Source organism: Lagenorhynchus albirostris, chromosome 11 (genome assembly GCF_949774975.1).
Source record: "Lagenorhynchus albirostris chromosome 11, mLagAlb1.1, whole genome shotgun sequence".
Lineage (NCBI taxonomy): Eukaryota > Metazoa > Chordata > Mammalia > Artiodactyla > Delphinidae > Lagenorhynchus > Lagenorhynchus albirostris.
The window spans coordinates 9,233,454-9,261,388 of NC_083105.1; the positions used below are offsets into that span (position 1 = coordinate 9,233,454).

Here is a 27,935-nt window from a genome sequence, read left to right on the forward strand (position 1 = left end):
CAAAGAGGGCTGCCCACCTGGCCAGTGGGGGACAGAAGGGGCTAGACCCCAGAGGTCCTCTCCTTGCTCTGCCTCTCACTCCATCCACATCTACAGACACATGGGCACCTCCCCTGTGTGGCTATGTCCCTCCTGCCACCTCCCTTCCCTTGATAACAGTACAGTAAGTCAGGGCATCTTCCCATTTTACAGGAAGGGAAACTGAGGCTCAAGAAGGGCTGTAACTTGGTCATGGTTACAAAGTTTGGCAGTGGCAGAGGCCAGATACAAGCTCAGGTCTGCCCAACCCCAAGGCCCAGCTCTTAACCCTACACATCGCTGCTAAAACAAAAACCCACCTCTCTACACCAGACCCACTGGCACTATTCATTCATTCACTCACTCATTCCTTGTTGCCAGGTCCTGCTCTGTCCCTGGGCACCCAGGAAAGCAACAGACATGGTCCCTGCCTGTTTCTGGCTGGGCAGTCTGGTGCCCTAAGCCTAGGTACCAGTCTGAGGCTGGACTGGCAGACACTTCTCAGGGTCCCTCAGCACACACCCAGCAGGGAGTAACCAACCAGAGCACCCCACGAGGACTCACCAGGGAGCGCTGGTCGTAGCTCACCCTCCCCAGTGACATGACACTGCTCTTGCGGGAGCCCAAGGCCATTAGCACGGGGTCTGGCTGCAGCGAGAGGCGGGGGGCGGATGCTGCAGCCCCAGTGGGGCCCAGATGTCCACCCAGTGGGAGATTGGGGTCCAGGTGCCCATTGGGGGTCATGGGGATTGGGCAGAGCTTGGGATCTGGAGGGTTCAGATAGAGACAGAGGGAGGAGCAGACAAGAGGACAGAACAAGAGCAAAAGAAACCATGAGACAAAGAAACAGACAGGGACAGTAACAGAAATGAAGAGTTTTTCTGGAGAGACCTCCTCCACCAGGAAGTCCTCCTGCTTGGACCCCGTCACATGTGCCTCCCCTCTGCCCCATTTGCAAGGCTCTCAGCTTTATTTTTGGATGAGTGGATCCCTTGCCTTCTGTGTTCAGGGCCAGCTCCGAGCTTCACCCAACATAGGAACCTCACTCCCATGCCCAGTGCAGGAAGAAGGCAGAGCCTGCTTAGCCCGGTTACTGAGAAGGACACAGCCTGGGCTGGGAGGTTTCCAAGCTGCGCAGTGGTGCTAAACAAAACCCAGGCATCCTGAGGCCCAAGGCTCTTCGCTACAGGCCAGCTGTATGGAGGGGTGAGGGTGGGCTGCAGCCACCCCTGTGGCTAGAATTCAGGAGAGCCATGAATGTCACTGACCTTTGGAGATTTAGCAATTCTTTCAATTATAAACGTAAACAAGAAACCATAGAGAATTAGCAGTCCCGAGCCTTGGCTTGAGGGGAAACCAGATGCTGTGCCCTCTGTCCAACTAGATCTGGGGAAGAGTCCTGGCCTCCTAGGTGACGAGTGGAGGTCCGTTTACCTCCGCCACTGTCCAGGCCCTCCTGGAGCTTGTCAAACTCCTCCATGTTGGATGAGCTCTGGTCCTCGTCCGAGTAGGAGCGATTGGCGTCGCCCTGGGAGACCGTCCCTCACATTGGAACAAAAGTCAGCTTAGCCCTTCCCTCCCTCCTGAATTTTTCAATGGGTGTTTTCACCCCCCCCATTTTACAGATGGGGAAACTGAGGCTCAGAAAATGGAAGCGAGAAGCTAACGAGGACCTAGGCCACAAACCCACATCTGCCTGATTGTAAGCGTCCCCAAAGCCTCAGAAAATGAAGGAGGCAGGATCCAGAATCCCAGATCTTGGGGACTTTAGGATCTCAGAGATGGAGAAGCCTAGGCCTACACCCCTGGGGGAGAGGCAGGGATCCTAGATGCTGATCTCCCCCCCACTTGCATGCCTCCTGTGATGGGAAGCTCATCACCTCACTGGCAACCCCCTCCGCTGGAGACCTGTTGCCTGCTAGATGTTTGAATCGCAGTCCTCCTCCATCCAGACCACCCCCCGCCCAGTCTCGTGCAGGCCCCAAAGGGGTGCTTCCTCCACCAGGGCCACAGTCACCTCCGCCTGGAAGCCCTCCACCAGGATGGCCACCAGCAGGTTGAAGAGCACATAGTTGCCGAAGGTCATGAGGGCAACGAAGTAGAGGGAGGCCCAGGGGGAGGTGGAGGCCATGCCATTGTAGAGGACGACGTTCCAGTCCTCCTGCGTAAGGATCTGTGCGGGGAAGGGGGAGGACAGCTCAGGCCCCCCAGCCCACTGGGTGCCCTAGGTGCAGGCACGTCGCAGCCCATGAGCACCTACAGCATCCGCTCACACACGCTCGGGCACACCCAGGGTCCTCGAAAACCACGGCCCTAGCTGGGGGCAGTGCCGCAGAATCATGCACGTGCGTGTGTGTGTGCGCGCACACACACACACACACACACACATGCACACCTCTTCCTGCTGCCCGGCCCGCCCACACCCTCAAGGCCTATGTCACACACTCCTGCCCTGACACGTGCGCCCCACGGACCGGCGCTCCCTCCTGGCTGCTCCCCAGCCCCACCCTCTCAGCACCGTATCCCACCACCCAGGGCACAAGCCCACCCTGCCTTCTCCCCTTGTTCCTTCTGCCCCCACCACACCTGTGTGTACACACCCACTCAACCATGGCCACAGTACACGTGAGGAAACAGTCTCAGGGAAGAATCCTAACCCCACAGTCTCAGGGCAGGAGCGAGGGGGCGGGGACCGTCAGCGGGCAGTCAGTCCAGCTCCCAGAGCCAGCGCTGCGCCAGCCTGGCCACTGGAGGCCGGGGTTGAGGGGCCTCCTTGTCAGGCCACTGCTCTCCCCTGGATTCTCTGAGGCTGGGGGCACCTCCAAAAAGTGATCCTGGGAGAACTCCCTTCCCCAGACACCCATGGACGCGTGCTGGGGCTCACCTGGAACACCGTGACAATGGCCCACAGCAGGGAGTCGAAGTTCTTCCGGTCAGGGACGGTGTCTCCCGTGTCCGTGCGGAGGCTGAACTTGCAGCCAAAGATGTGCATGCCAAGGATGCTGGGGAGAGACAGAGGAGGCTCAGGGGACTCACACACACAGAGCTCTCTGCCCACCCACCTTGTTTCATTCTCAGAACCACCCACTAAGATGGGAGGGGCCAGTGTGGGTCCCATTTTACAGACGTGAACACAGAGGCTCAGAGGGGCAGTACTTGCCCGGAGCCATAGGGGATTAAGTGATGGTGCCAGGATTCGTATCCAGGTCTGGGGTGTTGCCTGGAGAAGCTCAACCAGCCACACTCCCCCAGGTTTCTGCCCACGGGCCCGGCAGGCCCTGCAGGTGTGGCCCCAGGGTGGGCGGGACTCACCTGAAGATGAAGATGAAAAGCATGAGCAGCATGCAGAAGGTGGCCACGTTGTCCATGGTCTTCATGAGCACCACGAGCTGCCGCCGCAGCGCGGGCATGAAGCGCACCAGCTTCAGCACCCGCAGCAGCCGGAAGGTCCGCAGCACCGACAGCCCGCCGTCCGCCTGCCCCACAATCTCCCAGATGCTGCAGCCCGCCGGGCAGGGGTGGGGAGGGGAGAGAGGCAGGAAGGGTCAGAGGGAGGCCAGGAGGAGACGAGGGCAAAGGAAGGAGGAGAGGCCAGGTGGGCGGAGAGATGGACAGCTTCCATTCGTTCACTCATTCATCCGATGGGTATTGTTTGACAGGTCACTGCGTCTCGTGGCACCCTGAAGCCAGGGCTCTGAACCCGGATTCCACGGACCACCCCCCGCAAGAAGTCTATGGCGCATAAATATCACTGACCTCTTTTTGAGATTTAACATTCTTTTGATTATGAACGTCAACAACAAACAGCAGAAAATTAGCACTTCCTGTGACCTCGTGGCCAATCGAAATCACTGATACTTTTCTATCACATGACAGCCGATACAGGTGTTTCCAGATATTACTTATACTCATCCTTTCTTTGGAATGATGGTAGTCACGGACCCACTGCTGTATCTTGCTATTTAATGAATTAATCCAGAAGTGCATACACTGCTATATCACAAATTTTCAAATATTTTGATAACTGTATTTCAGTGTAATTAGCTTCCTTTGACCTTATGTACTTCATTTACTGGCTGGGGTCAGTGCATTAAATCCCCCTCCCACCCCGTTCTGTTTCTAGGCCCACAGGCTAGGGGCGGGATTGGGTGGGGGTGGGGTCGGCACCTGATGATGACAATGATGCTGTCGAAGATGTTGTAGGGGTTCCGCAGGTAGTCAAAGAGCCCGAAGGCGGCCAGCTTCAGCAGCATCTCCAGGGCAAACATGCTGGTGAAGACCACGTTGCAGATCTCCAGGATGTTGGTCAGCTCCTCGGGCTGTGGGGGTGTTGGGGAAGGGAACGGGGACCCGGTCAGGCCAGAGGGCTGCCGGGATACCCATCAGCTCTAGAACCTCCGGGAAGGCCCGGCTCTGCCACCCCGGCTCCATGACCTGCAGGTCAGTGTCCTTGCCAGAGCTCCATCCTCCCCCTGCACTTGGCCTCAAGAAACCTACAGCTCTGCCTCATCTCTGCTGTCTTGAGAGTTCCACTGAGATGGGAACACATGGGGCTAACCTTCCACCAAGTTGGCAATGATGCTGGTACTGCACACTAAGGGCCACATTATGATACCCATTTTACAGATAAGGAAACTAAGGCTCAGAAACAAGCCAGAGGTTACATGGCTAGACACAGAGAAAGACAAGAAGGCAAACCAGTGGCTGCGGAAACCCCGTTTGCCCACGACCCTAACCCATTTGGGGAGCACGTGCAGGACCTGCCCTGTGCACTTCATAGGCGTCATGTAACTTAGTCCCTCACGAGAGCCCATTATGCATATGAAGAAGCAGGTTCAGAGAAGGCCAGTCCCCTGCCTGAGACTGCACAGTTAGTAAGGGGCAGAGCCAGGGTTTGAACCCAGGCAGCCTGGCTCCAAGTCTCCACCCTTAACCCCTGCCTGTGCAGACCTCCCTACACAGCCTTCCCCTCACCTCCTTCCTTCCTTAGCAATGGCCATCTCAGGATTGTGGGTGGCTGGAGACCATCTGCCCTGGGAAGGGAGGACAGAGACCGTGCACCTACTGTGTGCCACCACGGATCTCAATCCACTTGACCACCTGGTCAGTGGGGCTTACTTCTCCCGCTTCTCAGAGGAGGACACGAAGGGCCAGAGAGGTTAAGGGTCAAAGTCACCAGCTGCTCAGAGGGAGACTGGCCCCTCTGGCCGCAGATCCAACCTCTGCCCCTGGAGCTGTTTACTTGCTGGTTATTAGTAGTAGGTGACACCCCTGCAAGTGGGACCACGCCAGGAACCCCAGTGTATGAAACAGGCCACCCTGTTGGCCACGACTGGGGGTGGGGTTCCAGGTCCTCCCCCCAACAGCCCGGGCCTCAGTTTCCTCATCCATAAATCGAGGGAATGGAGTAAGATGAGGGCCGTACAAGGCTCCAGCCCCTTCTCTCCCTGCCCCTCCCCCAGCCCTGGTCCCTCCGCCTGAATCACGGAGAAGGGAAGGGCCATTTGTTAGGCCTGAACATGTGCCCGTGTTGAGCTCGACCCCAACACAGTTACTGACAGGCAATCTGTGAGGCCACTGTTAGCAGCTCCATTTTACAGATGAGGAAACTGAGGCTCAGAGAAGAGAACTGCCTTGCTCAGAGCCACCCGGCAAGGCTGTGGCAGAGCCACCAAGTCAGACTCCAAACTGCTCTCCCGGTGTCCACACCCACACCTCCCCGAACCCGTCCATCCAGCATCCACTTGTTCATCACTGCGTGCACTCCACAGGTCTCCCAAGCATCGTCAGGGGCTGGGCTTGTGCTACCCGGGGTGGGCGGCGGTGAATGAATCAGCACATTCTTCCTGCCCTTGAGAAGCGCAGGCTCCGCTGGCAAAGCCCATCCGCAAGTTAACAAACCACTCGGCGGGGATGAAAACAGAGGGAACTTGAGGGTGGTTTGGGGGAACAGGGCAGTGCAGTCAGGAGCAGCTTCCTATAGAAAGTGACATCTCAGGGACACCTCAAAGCCGAGAGGGGGAGTGGGTGACAGGGAGAAGAGAAGGTTGTCCAGGCAAAGAGACCAGCCGGAACTCGGGCTGGGAGGCGGGAGAGTTCCCAGCATCAGCACCGCCCACCCCAGCCCAGCCACCCTCCCCCCAACGCCCCACCCCCCCACCCCGCGCCAAGCAACAGGGCCTCAGGCACCTGACTTTGATTCCACTTGGGCCAAAAGGAGAAGAGAAAAAAATAACAACCCAGCCCTCCCGCTTCCCGCCTGGTGCCTGGGAAATCTAATAATACTGCCGGCTACTCTCAAGGCCAGATAAAAGGAGAAGGCACCATTTCCATCTGTAATTACATCTGACTCACAGAATGGTCCCAAAAGGGGAGTGGGACCCTGAGAGAGGCCCCCAGTGGGGGAGGGGCTGGGGCCCGGCATCCCTGGCTGAGCCAGGGCCCAGATGCTACTCAGAGCCACCAATTTCCTAGCCCCCCAAAACAGAGGTGAAAGATTTGGATGCTGACAGGCCGTAATGGCAGTCACCCTGCTCTGGGCCACACGCACTGCACACACACTCCCGCCCACCTGAAACAGATGCGGAGCCTGCAGCTCTGCTCTCCCCGAAAGGTAGGTCACCCACTTGCTCCCCTCCTCCCTCGCAAGAGCTGTTTCTCTAGTCGAGCGCACACCTGTTAATCTTTTTCTAATGGACCATCCATCACTCCTACGAGCATTTTTCTGAGAGAGACAGCGAGCGGGAGAGAGAGATTGACAAATACACAGTGAGTGAGAGACCAAAGGGGGTGGTATGTGGAGAGGGACAGGGCAGCCACGAGAGAGATGGAGAAAGAGAGACTCGAAAGAGAGGTGGACTGATAGACAGACAAATATAGACCCAGGGAGTGAGAAGCAAATGCAGGGTGTGGAGAGACAAGACAGAGAGAAAAACAGAGATAAATACATAATGAAAGACCAAGATCATGGCACTGTGAGTCAGAGACAGAGCCAGAAAGTGAGAGAGAGCAGGCAGACAGACAGACAGACAGACAGGCAGAGACTGCAGAGAGGTGGCTGGAGATGGCAAAGGCCCACCCCATGGAAGAGGAGGTGCCGAAGGGCAGAAAAACCAGGTTAAGCCAGAGGCAGGAGGATACAGGGCCGCTGAGGAGGGGCTGCAACCTGAAGGTGAGGCCAGAAGCAGAGGGAGACGGGGCAGGGGCAGGGCCAGCTCATCCCTGCTGGACGCCAGGCTTGGGAGGCCCAGCTGCCCAGCCTCTGGCCACTTCTGCAGGGCCAGATAAGGGCCCAGCTGGACAGGGGTCTCTAAGCTGCTCCCAGGGACCCCTTGAGCCCAACATCGTCCTCATGATAACAATGGCAGCCGGTGCTGAAACACCTCCCATGTGCCAGGCGGTGCGGAGCACTTTCCACGGGTTATCCTGTCTAAGCTCAAACATTACCCTATAGCATCCACATTTTACAGCCAGGAAACCTGAGGCTCAGAGAGAAGTGACTGTCCCTGGCCACAGCCAGGCAGTGGTAAAATTCGATCTCAAACCCAGGTGTCCTCCCTCTGGCCCGCCCCACCTCCCCGTGGCCCAGGTGCCCTCACCTGCACCACTCTTCTGACTTCAGGCTCCAGTTCAGCACGGACAGGTCACTGCCCTGCTTACAAGCCTTCCATGGCTCCCCACTGCCCTAAGGATAGAGCAAGTCTCAAGACCCTTCATGGATTGCAGCCCCTGGCCTCTTGGGCTGTCTGCCCTGCCCCATGTGCACATCCTCCTTGAGAGCTCAGGGTCTTTCGTAGGAATGCCCGTGCTCCTGCGTCTGTCCCTCCTTTGTCTAATGAAATCCCAGTCGTCCTTCAGGATCCATCTCCAGTGCCATCGCCTCCAGGAAGCCTTCCCCAACTGCAGTTCATGTTGGTGTCTCTCTCCCCTAAGTCCTCACAGAGCTGGAACGTCAGGTACTGAGCCACTCCATCTTCCTCTTCCCAGAGTCACCCCAGATCTGGCTTGGCAGTGACTTGCTGAGACTGCTGAAAAGAGAATAAAGCCTGACCCTCTCTTTGTTGTCCGACGTGGTGAGCATCCTCTAGCTCCAGGACAGCCTGGTGCAGCTCCGGAGGAGTCATGGGCCGGGACGGGCGAATGCTGGGAGAGGGAGGGGCTGAGAGAGCCTGCTCCCAGGAGCAGTGCCTCCCCACCCCTTCCCGTCGGCCTCCTGGAACCTCCAATTCAACCTCAGCATCTCAGCTTCTCACTGCATCACGCTGGGCAAGGCAGTCCGCCTCTCTGAGCCTCGGTTTCCCCATCTGCCCAGTGGGGACAAGACACTCACCCCGCCTGTCCTGGGGGCTGCCGAGGGGATCACACCGGGAAGATATGTGACAGCAAATGATGACAGAGAAATCTGGCTGCCCAAGCCGACCCCGCCCACCTGCCTGTCACGCAGCCTCGGTCACAGACTGTTCCGGGCCCACTCCCCTCCAGGGCTATGCCGACTTCCGCACCATCTGACCACCTCACGGGTTGCACACAGGCCACTGCCTGGCTGACCCCCACTTTCCCCGGTCACCTCCTCCTAGGCCAGTCCCTGCAAGGAGTAGCTGTGGCCACGAGGAACCTGGTGACACCCCCTCGTGATTTTAGCAGCAGTGGCCACCTAAAACCACGGGCACCCACAGTCTCACCTCATTCGAGCACCTGTGACCACAGAGGCTGGGGTGGCCCCACTTCACAGATGGAGCCGGAAAGCAATGCCAGGCTCTGTCCTGCCCTCACCACCGGCCCCCCCGGGCCCCCACCCGGTGGCCACACCAACCTCCCTGCCGGCAGGGGCCGCCACGATGCCTCCCTCTGCGGTCACTTGCTCTGCGGGAGAGGGGCTGCGAGCGTCCACCGGCCTCTCCTCCAGCTCCCCCCTTTCTCCCTGCCCCCTGGCAGCCCTGGGCCTCTGCAGGCAGCACCTCAGGGGCTGCTCAGAACAACCTCAGGGGCGGAGGGCTTCCTGCCAGCAGCGTCTGGGAGCCAGGGGTGTGGAGCAGAACTTCTCGCGCCCCCCACAAGCAGGCCCTGTGCAGAGCTTGGCCAAACAATGGCTGCCGCTCGGAGCTGCTTTAAAGAGAGTATTTTTTAAATCCTCCCTCCCCCTCACTTTTTCCTTAATTACTAATTTTTTGAGGCTCCAGACGCCAGCTGGTAAACTTACCCCGAGGGTGGTGGGGTAAGGCTCCAACAAGATTCACAAATCTTTCCTAACGAGTGCGCACCTACTGTGCGCCAGGCTTCTTAACGCATCGAACCCTCCCAGCTACTCTGGGAGTAGGGGGTCTCTGTGCCCGTTTCCAGATGGGGGACACTGGCCGCAGGAGGCCAAGTGACTTGCCCAAGGCCACCCTACCAGTCGACAGCAGAAGCAGGGATGGAGCCCAGACCTGGAGCGGCAAATTGCAGCTCTCTGGCGGTGGTCTTCAGAGTGTGGCCGGGATTGGCGGGGGCGGGGGGGCAGAGGAGGGTTGTTAAGACCTGTCTTGAGGATGGTTGTGAGGACTCAATACACCAGGCTGGCTCGCGGCCTGGCACTTGGTGACAGGGAGCCAATCCCTATGACGGGAAGGGCACGAAGTTAGGGCACCTGCTTGTGGATGAGAAAGCCAGGGAGGATCCTTTGAAGGGGCAGAGAGCGCCTGCTGAGGGCAACCCAGTGGGGGAACCAAGAGGGGTCCTACGGTGCCAGAGAGAAGAGGCTCCCCCATCTGGAGGCTAGAAAGTTTGCCCTCTTCCCTGGTGGTGCAGTGGTTGAGAGTCCGCCTGCCGATGCAGGGGACACGGGTTCGTGCCCCGGTCCGGGAAGATCCTACATGCCGCGGAGCGGCTGGGTCCGTGAGCCATGGCCGCTGAGCCCGTGCGTCCAGAGCCTGTGCCCCGCAACGGGAGAGGCCACAGCAGCGAGAGGCCCGCGTACCGCCAAAAAAAAAAAAAAAAGTTTGCCCAAAAGGACGTGGCAGAAGAAGTGAGGGGGGACAGGCCAGGCAGGAAGACCCTGAGGAGGCTTGGGCAGGGACCATAGCCTGGCCTGAGGCTGGGGCTGCGGAGAGAGGGAGAAGCTGGACCCAGAGGATGGAGCCACCCTGGCCACCGTGTGTGGCCGTGAAGGGGTGGCTGGGAAGGCAGGAACCAGCAGTACACTGGCAAACGGGCCTCTGAAAAATACAGCCCTGATTGGCAGCGTATGTCAATTTCCATGGTGTAAATACTCCCACCATGGCCAATTTCAAGCTACCAACTGTTTATAACGATGGGCTTGCAAAATCCTTGAGTCTGAGAAAACTGGCTCTTGCGAGCTGGTTCCACAAGCCACCGGCAGGGATGGTGTTCAGGCCCTGGTGTAGCAGGACTGCGACAGGCGCCCTTGGCGCTGCCCCACCCAGAAGCTAGAGCCAGCACCCCAACAGTGCAGGTTCCCTGCGGGGCCGTCCCCGGGGGGGCTGGGCCAGGCAAAGGCCAGAAGGCCGGACCCTAGGCGAGGGGGTCCAGCCTGCCTGTCTCACCAGCTTTACCCTGCAGACAGCCTCCCCAGCCCTCCCCAGAGACACTTAGTTAAGCCGGAATAACTGACAGACAGGCAGCCCCGCGCAGAGCGTGGCGGCAGCCCCAGGGGCCGCATTTAAGTAAATTGAATGAAGACAGTGCCTGGTGAGCGAATGAAGAGGGAAACGAGAGTGTGGCCCACCCGGGGCACAGCGGGGGAGGGGGGGCCTGCAGAAAGAGGGCCACGGGGAAGCCAAGGAGGCGTCAAAACCCTAAACTCTGCGGTGGTGTCAGTCTTGCCACACAAAGATGTGGGTTCAAATTCGGCCCCTGACTGGCTATGGGACCTTGGGCCAGTGACATCCCCTCCCTGGGCCTCAGGGTCGCCAACTGCCAGACGGAGTGCCTCATAGGAAAGGGGTGCAGCTTAAGGGAGGGACCCCACCTAGCAGCTGGGGGACAGTGGGAGGCAGAAAATGATGTATTTCCAAATGAATCCAGGGCTGGACTTGTCCAGGCTGTCACCCGGGGTGTGACCTATGGATTGGGGACATCTGTGCAAACCCCCCAGAGCCCTCCATCCTGTGTCCCCACAAAGACCCTCTTGTACACATCCTCCCTGGGAAGTGCTCCTGCTACTTCCCAGAAGCCATGCCCTCCTCCATGTGCTATCCCCCACTGGGGAACCTTTCTCTGATCTCATCTCACCTGTGAACCCCCAGCAGTACCCCCGATGGCCTAGGGGGCCTGGGACACACCAATCAACGCAGCCAACACCCTCCCTGCGCCCCACGCACCCAGAGCTGAAGACAGAAGAAACCACAGGTTTGGCCGAGAAGGGAGATGGGGGACAGCCTTCGCAGGGCACCCCTGGGGCCCCTCAGTGCCGTAGGGCTGTGGTGAGGTGGGGAGTAAGTGGGGGACGTGAGGGACAGGAGGGCGTCCCACCTGCGGAAGGTATCAATATGCTGCAGGTGGAGCACAAAGGGCCTTGAATATCAGTGGAAAGGTCTGGATTTTCTGCCAAGGTCAGCGGGGGCTCTGGAAGTTTGGGGGCAGGGGCACTCCCAGTCTCTGGAAAGACCACTCCAGCCATTTTGGAGAGAAGAGACGGGAGGGTCACATGGAGAGGCGACAAATGGAAGTTAGGAGTCTGCAGGGACTGGCAGGGGATGGGTTGTGGGGGACCTGGTGTCCACGCTGGGAGGCTCAGAGGGAAAGGAACCACATCCCCCTGTCCACACCCCAAGGGGCCATTCGGTCACTTGTTGACCCTGAGCTCTGCCCCCTCTGTGCCTGGCCCTGGGCTGGGCACTGGGGTCACGTGGCTGAAGGGGATGCAGGTCAGGGGAAGACAGACAGATGGCGGGCGTTCGACAGGCCCCGCGGGCCCCGCCTCCCGACACTCGCCTGCTGGTGGTGCTCAATGCCCATGCTGACGGTGTTGACCAGGATGGCCATCATGATGCCCCGGTTGAAGTACTTGCTCTCCACGATGCCCCGCAGCTTGGCTCGCGTCTCCCGCCACACGTCTCCGCACAGCCAGGCAGCCCCGTCCGCCTGCCCCTCCTCGTCCTCCTTCTCCAGCTCCAAGGAGGCCCCGTCCTCACCGTTCTGGGCCCCGGGCCCGCCGGCCTCGTCCTCGCCGCCGCCCGAGCCCCCGGAGCCCGAGCCCCCGGAGCCCGAGCCCTCCTGGCCCGAGTTGCTGCTGCCCAGGCCTGAGGGCGGCCGGCCCGCCTCGTGCTGGCAGCGGGGGCAGCTGGCGGGGTCGGAGGCCAGAATGGCAGAGACGGGCTGCACCGGCGTGTGGAGCGTCGAGTCCGGGGGGCTGTGTCGCGGGCACAGCTCTGGAAAAGAAGCCGAGGCCGGGGTTGGTGCCTCGGGTCCCGCAGGAGGCGGCCCCTGCGCGCACTAGGCCCGGCCCAACCTGGGTTACCACTCGCGTGTGCCCACAGGGTCTGCCTGGAAGCCGCCAGCCCTGCCTGGAGGCCAAGGGGCTCATGGGTCCTGGGGAAACAGCTTCACCCTCTGGGCTTCGTTGGCCCCCGAGGAAAAGCTGGCACCAGGAACACCCACACGCCGGGGCCACGGGGCGGATCCTGTGGTTAATACGCGGGATGAGCCCAGAGCCGTGTCCTGCCCTGTCACTTCCCGCCCCGTGGCCCCAGTGTGGTCACTGCAAGACCCTCCAGGAACCCCAGCCCCTCCCCACCGTCCTGCTTTATGATATCATGGAGCTTGGAAAACGGCTGAAAAGGCCATTGTGGAGGGTAGACACCCCTCAGAGGAAGCCAAGGTGGCCTCGGCATTCCTCAATTCTCCCGCCTGTGTGGGCGGCCTATCACCAAGGAGGAAGCGTGGAGCCGGGGCAGGGGCAAGCCCTTGCTCTAGAAGCACCACCCCTACGACTCCCCCCGACACAGCTGAGTCGGGGTTAACCCTGGGAGGGGGCTGTCATCCCCCCAGCTGCCCAGGGAGAGGGCGAGAAGCTGGGCCGGTCTTGGACCCACGTTCTGTGATCTGTGAACCATTTCAAAGGGGTGTCAGAGAGGCTCTTTCTGGATAGTTTGGTTCCTTCTTTATATTTGTTTGTGTTTTCCTAGAATACACAGGTTTGGCTTGAGGAGCAAAATATAAATAAATGACGTTAAAGGGAAAGAAAAACCTGTAATGTCTACCGTCCCTTTCCACACTTGCTTCCAAACACCTCCCTGTGTCTGGACAAGGCTCTCTGACTCAGTCACCCTCTAGACCGGTGGGGCAGCCGGAAGCCCAAGGGTGGGCCACGTCAGTGCTGGAGGTCACGGCAAAGCCCTTCGCAGCCCAACTGTACATGGGGCTGGGCCCCCTGACACTTGTTTCCCAAGGAAGGGAGATGGGGGAGGCACGAAGGCCCAGGGCAGGGGGCACGGGCTCCCTCTAGAAGCCTGTCTAGGGCTTCTCTCCACGAGGTTTCCACGGAGAGGGCGATGGGCGGCAGCAGGAAGCCCTGAGCTGTAAACACCCCTCCCCGCGTCATCCAGGAACGCGGGGTGCCAGCCTTGCCCGCCCCCAGCTCCCCTGTCCACGTGCTGGGCCAGCCCATGGGCCACCTGGAGCCTCCAAGACCACGCCTGGACGGCTGGCCGCCAGCTTGCCTCCGAGAACCTCAGGTTCCCAGAACGTGAGACCTGCAGGGGCAGGGCCTGGGGGTGGCCGGCTCCCACAGCTCACGGCCTCATCCTCACTCCACGGCGGGGAGCCGGGCCGTCCACCGTCACAGCTGCGCCTACTCTGGGCTGATGCCGGCTGACTTCCTTGTGGGCACTGCCTGGGGGCAGGACTGGGCCTGGGGTGGGGCCCACCTCCTGTTCCTGTGGCCCTTTGCCTCCTCCTACGGGAGCGGTTCACGTCCCGTGAGAGGTGGGCTCAGCAGAGCCTGCAACTCTGACGTCCCCAATGCCGAGCTTTGGTCACTGACACTGTGACCTTAAGTGACCCCCTTCATCCCTCTGGACGTTAGTTTTCCCATCTGAACACTGAGGCTAATACTACTCACTCTGCTCCCTTCGCAGGACTGTTTTCTAGAACAGATGAGGAAACAAATGGAAACCCCTTTTTAAGCCTACGCAGCTAACTCTCTGGAACCGTCTACAGTGGAGAAGGAGAAATGGCCCCAAGGCAGGAGCAGATCACAGTGTTCGTGTGTCCCCAGCATGCCCCGCCTCTCCCTGCAGGGCTGGCCACGGCCCTTTCATTCCAGGTGCCTGACATGCTGCCCAGGTGTGCTAGCAAGAAGGCAGGCGGCCACAGGAACCCATGGGGGATCAGCGGGGTGAGAACGGAGACAGGCTACAGTGGTGGAGGGATTTTATAGTTTCACAAGACTAAGGACAGGCTATTGTTCATTCTTTCAAGCGTGGTTCCCAGGGCGGAGGTTGAGTCTCTGTGCACACGTGGGATCCGAAGAAAATTCCTCCAGGGCAGGGCTAGGTCCCCCAAGCGCAGGGCTAGCCCAGGCCAGGCACCAGCAGGTGGTCAGGAAAGGGGGCAGGGAACCCGGGAGTGTGGACTGGAGCTACCAGGGGAAGGTCCGGGTTCTGAACTTGCTGGATACCTCTGCTTGTGCTGGGAAGACAGGGCACGTTTGCAAACAGTGCTCTTTCTGAGTCCCCAGCTAGAGGCACACGAGGCCTGCGCAGGGCACCCTGGAGGTCAGGGGAGGTGGGCCACTTACTGTAGTGCCTGGGCTCCTTGACGTGGGGCTTGGGCTTGGTGGAGCTGGGTGCCCCCGGGGCCTGGCGCCGCCTCTGCAGGGCCTGGTAGAGGCCCAGGGCCCGGCGCTTGGCCTTGCGCAGGATGTGGCAGACGTACTGGAAGATCTCCTCGTAGCAGTCGCCGGGTTCGGCATAGCTGGCCACCGTGCTGGAGGACAGGTCACGCTGCCGCTGCTCCAACATCAGCCGGTGTTCCCGCTGCTTGGTCTCCGAGAACTGGGTCGCTATGACAACGAGGCACAGGTTGATCATGAAGAAGGAGCCCACCTGTGACCAACGGGAGGAGAGGACAGGGACAGAGGGGACGGTGGGGTGAGAGGAGGTGGGAGCAGGGGCGGGAGGGTGGGAGAGGGAGACGGAGAAGGAGAAAGAGAGACGGGGAGACGGCGACGGAGACGGGGAGACGGCGACGGAGACGGGGAGACGGCGACGGAGACGGGGAGATGGCGACGGAGACGGGGAGACGGCGATGGAGACGGGGAGACGGCGATGGAGATGGAGGGACGGAGGCAGGGCGAGAAGCAGAGGGATACAGAGGCCGAAAGGAAGACCGGAGGAGGGGCAGGGGCGGATCCCAGACATGGAACAGGGAAAGAGACAGCCAGAGACAGGGGGGTACAGACAGACAAGGGCAAGGAGGGACACCAGGGGAGAGTGAGACAGGCTCAGAGAGGACAGAAACGGAGGGTGTGGGAAGCACAAAGTGACGGGCGGGTGGGGACAGGGAGAGAGGAGGGGAGGGCGGAGCGCCCAGAGAGACGGAGAGGCACGGGCACAGATAGGGACAGGAAAAGAGCGCTGAGGCCTTGCTCTGGGAGGAGGCCGGGGCTCAGGGCAGCGGTGGCCCAGGCAGCTCCCCAGGCCCCCCTGAGGCCTGCTTCCAAGTCCTCTCCCCTCAGGCCCCTAGGCCTTGGCCACGGCTGCCCTCCCACCTGGGACATCAGCGCTGAGGGCAGGGAGGGAGGCACAGCTCCCCTCAGGCTACCCGGGCCCTGAGTCGCACCCCAGCCCTGCCTTCACTACGGCCCTGACTTTGGGCCTCCAGACAAGAAAAGACAAGCTTCCCTCAGAAAGGGCTTAGCTGGGCATCTTTATCTGGGCTTGGATGGGGAAAGGCTACCTGGCTAGTGCTAGGAATCTGCCACCTCAAGTCCCAGGGCCCAGCTCCAGGGGCCACCGCAGGCAGAAGAGCCCCAGTTTCCAGAGGCAGGCGCCTCCCAGGCACATGCTAAGCCTTTGAACAGACTCAGCGGCAGACTCTCACCTGCCAGAGGGAGGGGGCAGTGTGCGCTTCACCCTCCTCCAGGCTGCCTGCCAGAAGGTTCCTGTAGGCCGCAGCCCCAGTCACTGATCTCCCTTCCTTCCTCTCCCCCACAGCATAGCTGGGGAGCTGGGGCTCAGGAGGGGTTGCGGGAGCGGGGGGCTTCCTGGCCCAGAGGACTCTGGGAAAACCCCCTGCCTCTAGAGTAAGAAGATGCCTCACTCATTTGCTCTCTCCGCATTTCCTGGAGACCCGCTCAGCAGGCCTGTGTGAGGGGCGCGGACCCACCCCGTCCGCTGGGAGCTCACACCTGGCAGCCTCTACCCAGCCCGCCTCTGTGGCTGCTGTCCCTGGGTGACCCGGCAGCTCCCCATTCCCTCTGGACCTCCATTTCCCCATCAAAAACATAAGGCTCGGACGAGCTTAGGACTTCTGCACTCAGAAGGAGTCCTGGGGACCTGCGTGCAAAGGCTGAGGACCCCTCACCGGCTGTGTGGCCCAGGCCAGACACCTCACCTCTCTGGGGCTCAGGGTCCACAGCTGGGAAACAAGCAGGTGGCCCTGCGTGGCCAGGGTTGTGAGGGTAAAAGAACGGCACAGTTGCTCAGCCTCTGCTCGCTGGATGCTGGAAAACTCAGCCTCCCCAGCCTCCTACCAGCACCCTGTCTCCCGTGACAGGGCCCCCCGGGCCCAGTAGTCGCAGCAATCATAGCAGCGGGACACGTTTATTGAGCATGTACTGTGTGCCAGGGGCTGTGCAGCCGCCAGCTCTGTCTCCTCTAACCCTCCCCAGGGCCCGTGAGCCAGGTGCCGTCCCTGTTCCCCGCTTCACTGTGAGCTCAGGGGGCTAAGGGTCCTGCCCAGGGTCATGCTGGGAGTTACCAACCCCAGACTCCACCCCTAAGTCCATGAGGAGAAGCCGATGAAGCGTCCTCCAGCCTCTCTCTGGAACTCAAGCCTCCTCTCGCAACCTCAGTGGTTCACAGTCCCCCCACTGCAGGATTCCGTCTGGCCTCAGGGTCTCTGTGAGGCGTCCCCTGCCCAGAAGCCTCTTCCTCTGGCTCTTCCCCCTCCAGCCTTGAAGGCTCAATTCTGCCATCACCTCCTCCAGGAAGCCTCTCCCTTTCCCTATCCCTCCTCCAAGCCGGGTGAGAGGCCTCCTGTGGGCTCCCTCAGCCTCTTGGGCTTCCTTCGGTGGTGGCTCCTAAGATGCAGGCTGGTACCTGTCTGCTGTAGCCCATCTTCCCCCACAAGGCTGTGAGCTCCCAGGGGACAGGGAGGGCCTGACTCACTGCTCAGTACCCAACACTCGGCTCAGGGCCTGGCGCAGAGCAGGCTTCCCCGAATGTGCTAGGGAATGAACAAGCCAGTGGATGGACGGCAATGCTGAACAAAGCCTGGGCCCCTCTCTTTCTCTCTAGGGCGTCTCCTCATGGGTCCAAGGCCCCAGCACCCCCAGGAAGGCATCAAAGCTAAGCCAACAGCGGGGGTGTCTCAGGTCGGCTTCTGAGCCCCCGGGTCAAAGTCCCAGGATGGGGTGCTGCCCCGGAGTCCCAAGCGCGCTCTCTCCCAGGGCCAGGAAACCAGAGATCGCAGCCCTGCAGCAGCAGGGGGCCAGCGGCGACTCTCCCAGGAGGGAATCACCTTGACATCTGGGGGCTGCGCTGTGGCTGAAGCTGTGCCCGGGCGTGACAAGGTGGATGAGCTCGTTCTGGGGAGACCGTGCAGGGGAAGGCGGGAGGGGCCGGCCAGACAGCGGGCCCTCGCTGGGGGCAGAGAGAACACCCCTTCCTCTCCAGGTCTCCCCCACAAGACAGAGCTGCCCGAGAGCTGGGAGTCCCTCCGGGAATTTCAGGGAGTTCTACCAGTTCACAACCAGGCTCAGCCTCCCCTCCAGACCCTGCCCGGGAAGCAGCCCCGGGCTTCCGTTTCACAGCATCTCATCTTCCCACCCCAGGAAACGAGGGAGGTGCTGGAGCCCTTGAGACGCTCCCATCCTGAGGCTGCATCCCTGCTATGGTCATAAAAGGATGTATTCCCAGAGACTACGGGCAGAGAAACACAGGCAGGAGCAGCGGGTGGACTTAAATGCCCAGAAATGAGAAGAGAAGGCAATCGGAAGTGATGGATGCCTCCACAGCCACCCCGACGAGCTCCCTCAGCCACCTGCTGCTCGGCTGCATTTACAAACTGCCCCTCCTGCTCTCTCCCACTCAGCACTCGGGCTCTGCAGGGGCACCCTGGGGACTCCCAAAGAGCCCCGCCCCCACTCTGGGGTCCCCGAGCTTTTGCCCAGAGAGCCCCAGCTCCCCTGACACTTACTATGATCAGCAGGATGAAATAGATGAAGTTGTAGAAGGAGTGCGCGTCCATCACGTAGTACATGATCTCCACCCAGCCCTCCAGGGTAATCACCTGCAGCCAGGACGGGGCAGAGAGGAGAGCGAGCCTGAGACGGCTGAGCCTCCAGGAAGGCAGGAGCAAAGGGGAAGCTGCCCGACAGAAGCCCCGCTGCGTGCCGGGACACTCGACACGTGTCCCCCCTCGTACTTCTCCCAAGGGCTCCACGGGGCAGCCATCCTCATCCCCATCACGCAAGTGAGGAAACGGAGGCTCAGAAGGTTAGGACACTTGCCCAATGTCACACAGCCAGGAAGGAGTGGACGAGGGACTTAACCTGGTGCCTCTCGCTCCAGAGCCCCCCACCTTCCAGTCTTCCACACCAAGGCAGAAGGACTGGAAGCAGGGGGCCCTGGGCTGCGGCGCCAGCTCACCCCCTGGGCCACTCTCTGAGCCTCGGCTGCTTCTTCAGTGTGTGGGATCAACAGAGCCCACCTGGCAGGGTCGGGGCGCAGCTCAGGTGAGCCCGGGACGGGGGCTGTGAGAAGCCTGGTGTGACTCTGTTGCCCACGCGCTTTCCCAGAGAGGAAAGCAGAGGAGCCTTGGGCGAGACGAACGCCCGGCGCCCCCAGCACCGCGGTCTTGTTCGCTTCTGGCAAATGCACAGAGCGTTTGCCAGGTCACTGCCACTCACTCTCTCGGGGCCGAAGGGTCCCAAAACGCAGCTGCTGGGCTGTGATCACATCACACCTTGCAGCTCTGAATTCTGTGATCCTGTTGCTCCCCAGAGCAAAGCGTGCCAAGCAGACCCCTCAGCGGCTTCTCAGCCACCACCCTCTGCACCTGCCCCATCCTTCCTTCTGACGACAGCAGGAAGGCAACCTTGACTGAGCACTCACTGCACACCAGGCTCGGCTGGCATCATCTGGTTTATTCTTCTCAGCCACTCAAGGTCGGGGGGCAGCTGTTATTACCCCCATTTTAGAGATAAGAAAACTGAGGCACAGAGGCATCAGGCAATACACCCGAGGCCTACAGCCCTTTCTTCGAACCTCAGTTGCTCTGTCTGTAACACGGGCTGATAGTGCCTGTAGTGCCAGCAGGACGCGTAGGTTTCAATGACACGGGTGGCAAACCCCCAGCACCCAGCACAGAGCCCCGCCGGCCAGGTGAAGCTGCTCACCCCACCCAGCATGGGGGCCGGCGCCAGGCCCGAGGGCCCCACCTGGAAGATGACGATCCAGGCGTAGCCGATGTTGTCAAAGTTGATGGCGCCCTTGTGGGGGTTGGCGCTGCCTGTGCGGCACACATTGTAGTAGCGGTTCCAGTTGACACAGAGCCCACTGGCGTTGAGGTCCTGGCGCCCCGCCCCAAAGTCATAGACGTCATCCTTGGACAGGCAGCACTCGCGGCCCTGCTCCTTGAGCGGGGGAATCTCGTGGCAGCCCATGATGCCGTTGTCCCCCGACAGGGAGCAGATGAAGGGCATCTCGTCGTCCTCCTCCGGCTGGTAGTAGGGGGGCAGGGCCACATCCCCTTGTCTGTCCACAGGTGATGGTGGGGAAAGAGGAGAAGGGGGGGGTCACTGCCACACAGCATGGCAAGACTGGCCCAACATGCCATCATCGCCTCCAGGCCTTCGCACATGCTGTTCCCCCTGCCTGGGACACCCTTCCCCCCCTCTGCCATGGTCACACAAACTCCCACCTGCCCACTGTGGGCAGTTCCGGGGTCCCCCCCCAACACCAAGAGGGAGCCTTCCCTGGGGGAGCCTCAGGGAAGACTGGGCCCTGCACTCACCCCCGTTATTGCTCTTGGGGAAAAATGCACCCAACTCCCCTGGGCGGCTGGAGCTCTTTTAGGGAAAGGACTGGGTCTCAGCATCCCTAGTACCCACACACTGTGGTCGGAGCAGAGTAGGTGCTTAATATACAAATGCTGAATTTTGCTGATTCAACAGATGAAGGTAAGATACCTTCCTGCCCCACCCTCTCCCATCTATGTGACCTTGGGCTGGTCACTTCCCCTCTCTGGACCTCAATTTCTTCATCTGTAAAACAGAGATGACAATGCCTGCCCTGCCCATCCTGTAGAGCTAATCTATGATTCACTGCAATCCCAATCAAAATCTCAACATGATTTTGTCTATGAAACCTGGCCAGATGGTTCTAGGATTTATATGAACGGGAGAGCAGTCAATACAATTTTTTAAAAGCATAAAGATGAGTGGAGCGCAGTCCTCCAGGAGAACAAAATACTCTACAAGTATGATTATTATTAGAGTGTCGTATCGCAACAGGAACAGAAAGAATTGTGGAACATCACAGAGCACAGGGACAAACCCAGGTATAAAAGACAACTTAGTATATTATAGAGACACCTTTTGAGGTCCATGGGGAATGGAAGGACTAGTCAGTAAATGGTGTTAAGACATTTTCTATCCATGTGGAAAATAAAAAAGTTAGATCCCGGGCTTCCCTGGTGGCACAATAGTTGAGAGTCCGCCTGCCGATGCAGGGGACACGAGTTCGTGCCCCTGTCCGGGAAGATCCCACATGCCGCGGAGCGGCTGGGCCCGTGAGCCATGGCCGCTGAGCCCGCGTGTCCGGAGCCTGTGCTCCGCAATGGGAGAGGCCACAACAGTGAGAGGCCCGCGTACCGCAAAACAATAAAAATAAAAAAAAATAACAGTGAGATCATTTTACATCCATCCAAACAGCAAACATTTCAGGGCTGATAATATTGAGTATGGGGAGAGTGCAAACACGCTAATACACTATTGGTGGGAGTGTAAGTTGACATGACCTTTTTAGAGGGCAATTTGGCAACAACATCCATTAACAATTAACATGTAGACATCCAACCCAAATACATATGGTCCCCAGACAGTTTAATAAAGGCACTACTGCAATTCAGTGGAGAAAGGATGGACTTCTTCATCAGTGGTGCTGGGACAATCGGTCATCCATATAAAAAATGAATCTTGACCCCAACCACAGGTCGTACTAAAAATTATTTGAAATGGAATATAGATCTAAATGTGAAAGATAAAAACAAGAAAGCTTCTAAAAGAAAACACTGGAGGACAGTTGGTAACCCTGGGTTAGGAAAAGATTTCTTAAACTGGATACAAAAAGCATACTAGGAAAATGATTGCTATCTGGTCTTCATTACAACTGAGAGTTGCTGTTTGTCAATCAAATGACACCATTAAGAGAGTGAAAGCAGAAAAAGAACAAAAAGAAAAAATTTTTAAAAGGAAAAGAAAAAACAGAAAAAATATAAAGGAACAAAATTTTCTAAAGAAATAAAAAAAATATTTTAAAAAGGAAAAACAGAGTGAAAACAGAAGAAAAACAAAAAGAAAAAAGAAAAAAATTTTAAAGACAATAAAAGAAAAACAGAAAAAATATATAAAGGAACAAAAAGAACTTTTTATTTAAAAAGAAATAAAAAGGAGAAAGAAAAAAATTTAAAAGAAAAATAACAAAATTTAAAATATTTTTTAAAAAAAAGAGTGAAAACAGAAAACTTAGACTGGAATCAAATATTTGCAATATATATATATCCACCAAAGGACTCAAATCCAGGATATAAAGGTCTGCTACAAATTTATAAGAAAAAGAAAGGCAATCCAACTTTAACATGGCAAAAGACCATATAAACACTTCACAGGGAGATACACCAATGGCTGATAAACACACGGAAAGGTGCTTATTACCACTAGTCATCAAGGAAATTCAAATTAAAACCACAATAAGGCACCTCTGCACTCTCACTAGAATAGTAAAAATTAAAGGACTGACAATTCCACATGTTGCTGAAGGATGTAGGGCAACTGGAACTCTTAGACTTTGCTAGCGAACATTTAGTGCAACCATCCTGGAAAACAGTTTGGCAAAATCTACTAAAGCCGGGCTTCCCTGGTGGCGCAGTGGTTGAGAGTCCGCCTGCTGACGCAGGGGACGCGGGTTTGTGCCCCGGTCCGAGAAGATCCCACATGCCGCGGAGCGGCTGGGCCCGTGAGCCATGGCTGCTGAGCCTGCGCGTCCAGAGCCTGTGCTCTGCAACAGGAGAGGCCACAACAGTGAGAGGCCCGCGTACCGCAAAAAAAAAAAAAAAAAAAATCTACTAAAGCCAATAAACATATGCACTCCCTTAACCCAGCAATTCTACCCCTGAGAATTTACCCAAGAGAAGGAATGGCCATATCCACCCAAAGACATGGACAAGAGTATTCATCAGTCATAGAGCCAAAGTACCAGAAACCGCCCAGATCAACGGGAGAATGGAAAAACACATAGTGGTATATTCACTCGGCAGAATCCTCACAGCAGTGAAAAAGAAGGAGGGACTTCTCTGGTGGTCCAGTGGGTAAGACTCCACGCTCCCAAAGCATGGGGCCGGGTTTGACCCCTGATCAAGGAACTAGATCCTGCATGCATGCTGCAACTAAGAGTCTGCATGCCACAACAAAGATCCCCCATGCCACAACTAAGACCCGGCACAGCCTAAATAAATAAATAAATAAATATTTTTTTAAAAAAATAAGTAATCTAGAGATGATTTTTTTTAAAAAAATGAAAAAGGAAATACACAAGCAACAACTTGGATGAACCTCACAGACACTGAGACAAAGATGCAGACACAAAAGGTAACGGCCTATATGATTCCATCTAAAGAAACCTCAGAAACAGGCAAAGGGAATCTATGGTGATAGAGGTCAGAATAGCTGCTACTTTGGGGTGAGGGGGAAGGTGACTGGGAAAGGGCAGGAGGGAGCCTTGCTGGGGACAGTGAGTTTCTCAGGGTAGATTTACAGTGATGTGCAACCCAGGTTAAAACCTCACTGAGCACTTAATAGCTGTGCCCGCTACTGAGTGTAATTTATACCTTAACCAAAAAAAGTATTTTAAAAAAATGGACACAGGGGCATACCTCGGTTTTTTGAGCTTTTCTTTATTGCACTTCTTACAAATTGAAGGTTTGTGGCAACCCTGTATCGAGCACGTCTGTTGGCGCCATTGTTCCAACAGCATTTGCTCACTTTGTGTCTCTGTCACGTTTTGATTATTCTTGTAATATTTCAAACTTTTATTATTATTATATTTGTCGTGGTGATCTGCGATCAGTGATCTTTGTTGTTACTATTACAACTCACTGAAGGCTCAGATGACGGCTAGCATCTTTTGGTAATGAAGTACTTTTTATTTGGGGTATGCTCTCTTTTTAATATTATTGCACAATCAATAGACTACAGTATAGTGTGAACATAATATGCACTGAGAAACCAAGAAAGTCGTATGACTCGCTTTACTGTGGTGGTCTGGAACCAAACCCGCAATATCTCTGATTTGACTAGACATTATGAGTCTAGCCATTGATCACAAAGATCGCAAGCATACACGATGCTCCCTGCAGGCTTGTACATAAGAGCAAAAACTTGGAAACCTCGCAAGGTCCATCAACAGAAGCTGGCTCGCCAGCTTCTTATTCATTCGTGGAATAAGAAACACTGATGAAAAACACACTCAAGACACGCTGCCAGAGCCATTCTCAGTTTTAAAACCTGTCTGGGGTGTAAATAGTCGTGTGTGTGCATTAATGCCTAGACAGAATCGGCAAGAAGGGACCAGATGCTTTGCAGAGGACACCAGACCAGGGCTCAGATTCCGGGCCCTGCCACTTCCTAGCTGGGTGACATCGTCCTGATTCTGTGCTCATCAAGAACACTCCGAATGACCACCTGGGGTCTCCTGAGGGGCTCATGTGCCTGGAGGGATGCTTCGCGCACACTCCCTGCGGGGCAGTCACAGCAGGCTTTAGAGTCAGGGGAAGCCAGGTTCTAATTCTATCTCTCACTTCGCCAAGCTGGGTGCCCTGGAGCAAGATTCTCCTCTCCCAGCCTCCGTTTCCTGGTCTCCACAAGGGATCAAAAGTCAAGCATCACCTCCACGGCCCCTGTCACACAGAAGCTCTTCATCCTTGCTCACCAAGTAAATAAACTGGTCTAGAGATACCCAACAACCAAGAAAATAAACTCACAAGTGACATAATTTCAGACAGAGATAGTGCCAAGAAAATCAAGCAGGATAAGGCAATAGAGGGTCTGGGGGAGGGGGATGGTGAGGGAAGGCCTCCAGGACAAGGCGACATCGGGGCTGAGCTGGGATAATGAGAAGGGGGCCATGTTGGAATGACCTAGAGAAAGATCCATATGGCACGGAGGGGCCTGGATGAGACCTGAACCCAGAGCTGAGAGCTCATACCTACCCGTCTCCATCTTTGAAGGCCAGACCAGGAGAAGCAGGGTCCTCCTCTACTACTGCCCCAGGCCCTGACTCAGGGCCCACCTCTTCCAAATGACTGACACAGTGAGGGCACCCCTGCCCCCCACAGGGCTCTTACCCACAAGGGTGCCCCGTCCCTGATCTACCCAGGTACCCTACCGTTCCCCCACAGTGATGGGCGGGTCAGTCCCCTTCCCCAGGCTTCCCCCGGCTCTCCAGCTTAGCTCCATCCTCACAAACAATCAGGCCAAGAGGGAGGCCCAGCCCACGCCCATGCAGTGTCCCCAGGGACAAGAACTGTCCCTCCTGCAGTCCTCGCTCCCCAGGGGCAGGAACTCCACCTTCTGCTGTGTCCTCGGCCCGAGCACGGGCTGGGCAAGAGCTGCCACTTGGATGAGTTTGTCGAGTGACAGGATGAATGAAAATGCTTTTTTACTTCAGTCTCCCTGGGGCCTGGCACACAGCAGGAGTGCACTAACGCCTATTAGTGAAACAAAATGAAAGTATAGCCATGTCCAAATACATATGGGCATGTATGTACACTCAGAGACGCTGCTTATCCCTCGTCGCTGAGGTTCTGTAGATGTCACATTTCTCAGATAACTCAACGCAACTCCTCCAAGAGCGAAAGCTTGATTTCTGTTTACACAGCTTTGGACAATCATCTCTCTGAGGAGTTGCTCACCCCACTGCTTTTAGACACAAGTGGGCCGAATGCGAGCTGACCTTTCCCTGGTGACTCAGTCCCTGATAGGAACGTCTGTGCTGTAATTAGAAAGCCAGTTTCCACGTCTGCTTTGAAGGTTTTCTGTCTCTTTATTCCATGTTGTCCCCACTTCTGCTTGGATCTTAGCCGCCCTCTTTCCTCTTACCCAACCTCCTTCTCGTTTGCTGCTTCCACTCTTTTGGTTCCAATTCCCAAGTAAGTTAAAACTGTGTGTTAAGTGAGAGTCACTAGGTACTGAATTAGCATCTAAGGGCCTATCTTGGGCTGGGACTTTTTGATACCCAGTCTGAGAGCCCAGAGGACTTCTGTGCTCATTCTGGTGTCCAGCCATTCATGAGAGACCTACCACCAACTCACCTGGGCACATCCCTTAATCTCCCTGCACCACTGGAAATAAGGATCGGGACCAGGTCTCAATGTGGAGACCTTCCTAGCCCTGAAACATTCAGCGCCACTGATGCCCCAGCTAAAGCTGGCCAGGAGCCCGGGGCAGGCGGGTACAGGGTGGGGGTGGGACTGCACTCACATTGTGAAGTTGTCCTCCAGGAAGCAGCGGTTGCGCAGCAGGCCCGCCCAGAGCTGCACGCCGATGATGCCAAAGATGAAGAAGACAAAGAAGCAGAGCAGGAGGACATTCCCCAGCATGGGCAGCGTGTCCAGGAGCAGGTTCACCAGGATCCGCATACCTGAGAGAGGAAAGGGTGGAGGGATGGGCAGACAGGGGCAGAGGTCCCAGAGAGGACAGAGGGAGAGCAGGGTTAGAGGAACAGAGAGGGGGCAGTGAAAGGAGAGGCGGGACATGTGGGCAGGGGCTCCTTACTGTCCTCAGCCTGCTCAGTGGCCACCAGACAGACTTCCTCCTTTGTACCTGCCCCTCCTCCCAGAGGCCACGGAAATGGCTCTGGGCCCCACGACACTTACACTAGATTCTGGGTGAAGAGGCAGGCATTTGTGGAGCACCTTTTATGTGCCAAGCGCCTTTCTGGGTAATGCACAAATATGATCTCCTTCGTGAGGGTGGTAGTATTATCCCTATTTTATAGAAGAGGCAACTGGAGGTTCCTAGAACTGAAGCTACTCGCCCAAGGTCACACAGATAGGAAGCAGCAGGGTCTGGATTTAAACCAGGTGTCCTGACACCAAGTTAGCACTCTTTCCACAACCCTCAAGTACCCGGAGGCCTAGGACTGAGGCCAGCTCATCTCCCTATGCCCAGCACCCACCCAGAATGGGCACAGTAGGAGCCTAATAAGTGTCCTTCATCTCCGGGGCAGTCAGTGGTTCCCTGACCTTGCCAGGACACATCAGTACCAGCCAAAACCACCCTGCTGACCCGCCCACGGCATGATGGAACCGGGCAGACCTCTCAGAGCCACCTACAGAAGAACCCTGGCCAGCCGAGGGACTCAGACCTGGCCTGATGCCAGAGGAAGAGGACTCTTCCTTTCCTAAGAAAGGGCTGCAATGAACAACCCAAGGCAGAGGCAAAACAGAACGTAGGGAAGTGGGAGTGGAGACAGACCTCCCCAGGGAGGGCGACGCGTGACCTGAAGCGGGCTTCAGGCAGGCATGGGAAGGGGGGCAGAACGTGTGCTCCTGGGGAGGTCTGACATCCTGAAATGCCTCAGGTAGGGAAAGCCTGTGGAAAGCACATAGAGCTTTAGAGAGATTTACAGAGATTTAGAGAGATTCGGGTTCAAATCCTCACCTGCTAGCCTCTGGGACCTGTGGGACCTGAACCAGTCCCTTCCCCTCTTGGAGGATAAGGCCACTTAGCAGACGGGCCCAAGAAGACAGCAACCACGCTACAAAGATTCCCCAGCTCAGGGCCCACAGCCAACTCTCAGCAAACTCCGGGGCTCCCGCCCCACAGAGGAAGTGGAGATGCTCAGCTTCCGGCACTGCTCCACACACTTACCACCCTTCACGTCTGTCTTCCCATCCTTCCCTTCTGCCCCTCCTGCCCTGGGCTGACCCATCTGCACCCTCCATGCCCTCTCTCTCCCCGCGGGCTCAGTACCCTGGCTGTGAAAAGGACCCAGCTCTCCCAAGTCTGGGTGACATCATCTGCACAGCTTCAGTAACTGTCTGCATGTCACCCACTCCCTCCTGACTCCTCAGGAAGATCCAGCCAACCCAGTCACTGGAGAATCCGCAGGAATGCAAGCCCCAGACAGGTGGGTCACCTCTGTAGTTTTGCCCAGCTCCCTTTTCCAGTCCTATGAAAACAGCACCAATTCCCCCATTCCAGTCCTGTGGTTTGGGTGGGCTGACATGGAGATCACATGACCTAGGCCTGGCCAATCAGCATAGCCTGTTCCTCTAGCCTCAATGATTGGTCCAGGATGGGCACGTGACTCCATCCAGGACCAATGAGAGTCTGCCCTGAGACTTCTGCTGGAACTACAGGAAAAGAGATGCTCTCTTTCTGCAGAGGTTACAAGCTGGGAGGAGTTAAGCCTGGAGCTGCTGGGGCCATTTGCCTCCCGGGAATAATGCCTGCCTGGGGTTGAAGCCAGCCC

At 57.2% G+C, this 27,935-nt stretch overlaps 1 protein-coding gene across 1 annotated transcript in view; it reads right to left on the reverse strand.

The window, feature by feature from the left end:
* The window catches only part of CACNA1I (calcium voltage-gated channel subunit alpha1 I), a 103,187-nt gene that overhangs the window by 24,201 nt on the left and 51,051 nt on the right, over positions 1-27,935 (reverse strand). The window contains exons 5-15 of the mRNA XM_060167156.1: positions 25,940-26,099; positions 19,622-19,937; positions 18,379-18,471; positions 14,756-15,062; positions 11,950-12,386; positions 4,186-4,337; positions 3,331-3,516; positions 2,903-3,020; positions 2,036-2,191; positions 1,453-1,546; positions 583-785 (exon numbers count right to left, since the gene is read on the reverse strand). Coding sequence (XP_060023139.1) covers positions 583-785; positions 1,453-1,546; positions 2,036-2,191; positions 2,903-3,020; positions 3,331-3,516; positions 4,186-4,337; positions 11,950-12,386; positions 14,756-15,062; positions 18,379-18,471; positions 19,622-19,937; positions 25,940-26,099 — 2,222 coding nt within the window. The remainder of the gene's footprint in view (positions 1-582; positions 786-1,452; positions 1,547-2,035; positions 2,192-2,902; positions 3,021-3,330; positions 3,517-4,185; positions 4,338-11,949; positions 12,387-14,755; positions 15,063-18,378; positions 18,472-19,621; positions 19,938-25,939; positions 26,100-27,935) is intronic.